Source organism: Gymnoscopelus braueri (genome assembly GCF_963280865.1).
Source record: "Gymnoscopelus braueri genome assembly, chromosome: 3".
Lineage (NCBI taxonomy): Eukaryota > Metazoa > Chordata > Actinopteri > Myctophiformes > Myctophidae > Gymnoscopelus > Gymnoscopelus braueri.
This window is the reverse complement of record NC_137612.1, coordinates 7,380,200-7,385,199: the sequence shown is the minus strand read 5'-3', so window position 1 is coordinate 7,385,199 and position 5,000 is coordinate 7,380,200. Positions and strand designations below refer to the sequence as shown.

The following is a 5,000-nucleotide window of genomic DNA, read 5'->3' as shown; positions in this document are numbered from 1 at the left end:
CAAAACAATTATTTGACACACAAAGCAAAACAATGATTTGACACACAAAGCAAAACAATGATTTGACACACGAAGCAAAACAATGATTTGACACACAAAGCAAAACAATGATTTGACACACAAAGCAAAACAATGATTTGACACACAAAGCAAAACAAATATATGACACACAAAGCAGAACAATGATTTTACACACAAAGCAAAACAAATATATGACACACAAAGCAAAACAAATATTTGACACACAAAGCAGAACAATGATTTGACACACAAAGCAGAACAATGATTTGACAGTCACACAGGTGAAAAAGACGTGGATCGCCTGCCGTTTCCTGGCAGAGCGATTGTGTGTCTCTGTGTTCACATGAGAATACACAGCGCCCCCCACTGGTACTGGTTGGAGAGAGAACACAGCCGTCTGAAAAGCCCTGGAGAGAGAGAGAGAGAGAGAGAGAGAGAGAGATGCCAAGTCTGCTTATTATAAGCGAATTTGGCAACACTGGAGAGAGACAGACAGAAAGTTAGACACAGATATGCAGACAGACAGACAGACAGGAATAGAGAGATCAAAGGAATAAAGAATAGACAGAGGGAGAGGATTGGAGGGAAGCTAGAGTGAGCCTGGCTTATTTCTGTGTGTGTGTGTGTGTGTGTGTGTGTGTGTGTGTGTGTGTGTGTGTGTGTGTGTGTGTGTGTGTGTGTGTGTGTGTGTGTGTGTGTGTGTGTGTGTGTGTGTGTGTGTGTGTGTGTGTGTGTGTGTGTGTGTGTGTGTGTGTGTGTGTGTGTGTGTGTTTCCTTTGTGAACCGGCCCAGGGATACTTCCTAGCTCAGGTATTTTCACAGCTATGGAAATGGGATGTACACACACACACACACACACACACACACAGAGAGACAGACAGACACACACACACACACACACACACACACACACACACACACACACACACACACACACACACACACACACACACACACACACACACACACAGGTGTGCACACTCCGGGTGACTCGGCGGTGAGCTAGCGTAGTATTAGCATTGATGTGACAGTAATCCGGTAGCTCAGTAGAAAGCTAGCGCAGCGTCTGTGCTTCATGTGCGAACACACTCATATTCTCTACCATGATGGATGTGAAGAGGTCACACTGCACCGTGTGTGTGTGTGTGTGTGTGTGTGTGTGTGTGTGTGTGTGTGTGTGTGTGTGTGTGTGTGTGTGTGTGTGTGTGTGTGTGTGTGTGTGTGTCAGTGTGTGTGTGTGTGTGTGTGTGTGTGTGTGTGTGTGTGTGTGTGTGTGTGTGTGTGTGTGTGTGTGTGTGTGTGTGTGTGTGTGCGCGTGTGTGCGTGTGCGTGTGTGTGCGTGGCTGTCTATAACCAAGGACAGCTAGCATAGAGAAGCTTAGAATTAAATCCTCTTTCGTGATTCTTATTCAAACTGAAAACTCCATTACACACACTATGCATTTTATACAACTCATACTTTTCAGGATTCAAATTCAGAAATAGAAAAGAAGTAGCAGATCTACAAGCTCAAAATGTCTTAAAGCATAGGGCATTCATTTATAAATATAAATAAAAAAAAACATAAAATGTAAAAATATTGAGATTACAGTACTGTACATAAATAATATTTATGTACAAATAAATAAATAAACACAGTGATTCTCTGGCAAATATATGGATATTGTATTTGAACACATATGGACAAAGCCGCACCTTGACATGAACACAGAGATTACACACATTTATCGATAAACCATGTGTAGATATGGAATGGAAAAGTAATTAAACCCCTCTTTCTCTTTTTTCTTCTTAAAATAAAACTCACAAGAACTTTGTATCGATACAATTGATTATTTGCATTGCAAAACATCGTTACATCTATAATAAATATATATTACCGTACTTTCGAGAAACCAGTAAGATCAGAAAAGAAGCGCTCGTTTTGTGGTGCGATTCGGAGCCTCTGAGCCTCGAAACGAGCGAGCCTTTTTCCATCTTACCGGTTTTGCAAATGTACTGTCTGTATATCAGCCTGATCTCACAGAACACGGTGAAATAGCACGGATTGACAATTCCGTAAAGAGCCGACTAGAAAACCTGAAAAGGCGTACATAGGAGCCGCGAATTCCACGGTGAAATAACACGGGTTGCAACCCGGAAGCAGAGCAGTCCCTACAATATGATTTGCGATTCTGTGCCTATCGGTACATATCGGACGGCGCTGAGTAGGCTCAAGCGAACGTTGCAACGTCAGGCACGGCAACTCGCTCGCTTTAGCTCGCCCGGTGGTGCCTTACGTGGCTCCAGTTCGCTTGAGACTGCGCGCCTCCGACATGGTCCAAAGCGTAACAAAGTCAATGGAGGGGATACGAGGCGGCTATGCACAGCTTTTGGGGTTTTCTACTCGTCTATGTACGGAATGTCAATCCGTGCTATTTCACCGTGTTGTGTGAGATCGGATTGACGGTATACTGCCTGTCGGTCACTTTGTACATCACAGTTAACACTCTGTCTCTCTCTCTCTTTCTCTGTCTGTCTCTCTCTGTCTGTCTCTCTGTCTGTACCTGTCTCTCTCTCACAGACAGCAGTCAGCCGTCTCTCTCTGCACCCTCTCTGACTCTGCAGAGTTTCCCCTACGGAGGCTGTGAGACTGTGGAGCTCTCCTATCAGAGTGGTATGCACACACGCACACGAACACGCACACACACACACACACACGCACACACGCACACACACGACACTTGGACATTGATTGATCCTGTTGCTACTGTACATGTACACATGGTAACTTTGCACACTTGGGTGAATATTGCTTTTTCTTTTTATCAGAAATTTACTGCAGACGGAAACGCTGCAAATTATGATAAGTCACTGTGCCTGTCTAAGACAAGTCCCTAAGTATTAGCGGGGGATAGCCTACATCAGATATTATTTACAATATACCATCTAGAATATAGAAATCCAAAACAATTTACATTAGGGGTGTGCCGATATATCGTCCCGCGATATATCGCAATACGTTTTCGTGTGACGATATGTATCTATGTAAATATTGTTTTTGCAATAATAATGCAAAAACAGAAATATTTGTTTGCATTTGCTTTTTTTTCCCCCCGTATATTTTCATAATGAAAAATTGCCATATATTGTATCGTATCGATATCGTGAGCCCAATATCGTGTATCGTATCGTGAATCGGCACACCCCTAATATACATATAGCTACAAAAATACTATTTCCACAACAAATGTCTCAGGAAACCACAACTTAGTTCCCTATTTAGAATCTCTCTCTCTCTCTCTCTCTCTCTCTCTCTCTCTCTCTCTCTCTCTCTCTCTCTCTCTCTCTCTCTCTCTCTCTCTCTCTCTCTCTCTCTCTGTCTATCTCTTTTGGTCTCTTTCAGGTCAGATTCAGCCTGCTATACGGGTAGCAGACCTGCTTCAACACATCACCCAGATGAAGTGTGGTCAGGGGTACGGATTCAAAGAGGAGTATGAGGTTAGAACATTCCCTTAGTAATAATTGTCATAAATACTCAGATGTTTTACCTATTACAAGTAAGTCCAGTATTCATGAAAATAGCAGTTCTACAAGCTCACAACGCGTCACGATGCAACGCGTTGTGAGCTTGTAGATCGGCTATTTTCAAATAGCCTAGGTATAAAAGTGGTAAAGTGCTTAATGTACAGTAGGCCTATGTTTTATCATGTCATAATTTATATCTAAGTAACTAGTCACTAAAGTTTTCAAATAATTGTACTGGAGCGAAAGTACAATATTTGCCTCTGAGATGTAGTGGAGTAGAAGTAAACGCAGTGGTGGAAAGTAACTAAGTACATTTACTTAAGTACTGTACTTAAGTACAGTTTTGAGGTATTTGTACTTTACTTGAGTATTTCCAATTTCCAATACTTTTACTTCTACTCCACTACATCTCAGAGGCAAATATTGTACTTTTACTCCACTACATTTACTTGAAAACTTTAGTTACTAGTTACTTTTCAGATATAAACTATGATATAATGAAACATACATTTACCACTTTAGCCCTATTTTATACAAAGGCTATTTGAAAATAGCAGATCTACAAGCTCACAACGCGTCGCACCGCGACGCGTTGTGAGCTTGTAGATCGGCTATTTTCAAATATTTAGTACTTTTACTTTTGGTACTTTAAGTACATTTCGATGCCAATACTTTTGTACTTTTACTCAAGTACATTTTTAATTCTGGACTTTTACTTGTAACGGAGTATTTTTATACTGCAGTATTGGTACTTTTACTTAAGTAGAGAATTTTAGTACTTTTTCCACCACTGGAGTAGAAGTAAACGTATAGACAATTGGAGGGGCGTCCGCTCGCCTAGCGGTCCAGGCGCATACCACATAAGCTGGTAATACAGCCGTGTCGTGGGTTCGCGACTCCCGTTCCCGACGACCTTTGCTGGATGTCCCCCCCCCCATCTCTCTCCCCTTTTTCCTGTCAGCCTACTCTCCTGTCCAAATAAAGAAATAAAAGCCCCCAAAAATATCTTTAAAAAAAAAAAAAGTATAGACAATTGGAAATACTCCAGTAAAGTAAAAGTTCCTCAAAAGGGTACTTGAGTAAATGTACTTAGTTATTTTACACCACTGTAAATACTTTATGCTTTCAGTCGCTAGATTAAAATCTTCTTTCAACTACATTGATATGCATTTTTTTTGTAAATTATGCTCCGATTAATAAAAAAATGTATGATAAACGCACGATAAACGCAGTAAATGATAAATGATAAATGCTTCGGTTCCATTTTGGGACCGGAAGTTCAAAGATGTTGGGTTTGAATTCACTGCGATAGTGGCTTCAGTACGGGTCTGTTAAATAACAATGACTGACGTCACGGCTTACATATGTCTTTGCTGTTTAGCAGAGACATGTATCTTCATATTTCTTTTTCTTTTTTGGTCTAAATTTAATGTGATCGCTCGCCTAACGGTACGGGCACTTAAGCTCTTACG

The 5,000-nt window shown here is 41.1% G+C and overlaps 1 protein-coding gene across 1 annotated transcript in view; it reads left to right on the top strand.

Annotated features, from left to right (window-relative positions):
- The window catches only part of ptprt (protein tyrosine phosphatase receptor type T), a gene marked incomplete at its 3' end in the record, with an annotated part of 108,385 nt that overhangs the window by 74,591 nt on the left and 28,794 nt on the right, over nucleotides 1–5,000 (top strand). Inside the window, exons 21-22 of the mRNA XM_080425069.1 lie at nucleotides 2,585–2,677; nucleotides 3,407–3,501. Of these exons, the coding sequence (XP_080281195.1) occupies nucleotides 2,585–2,677; nucleotides 3,407–3,501 (188 nt within the window). The remainder of the gene's footprint in view (nucleotides 1–2,584; nucleotides 2,678–3,406; nucleotides 3,502–5,000) is intronic.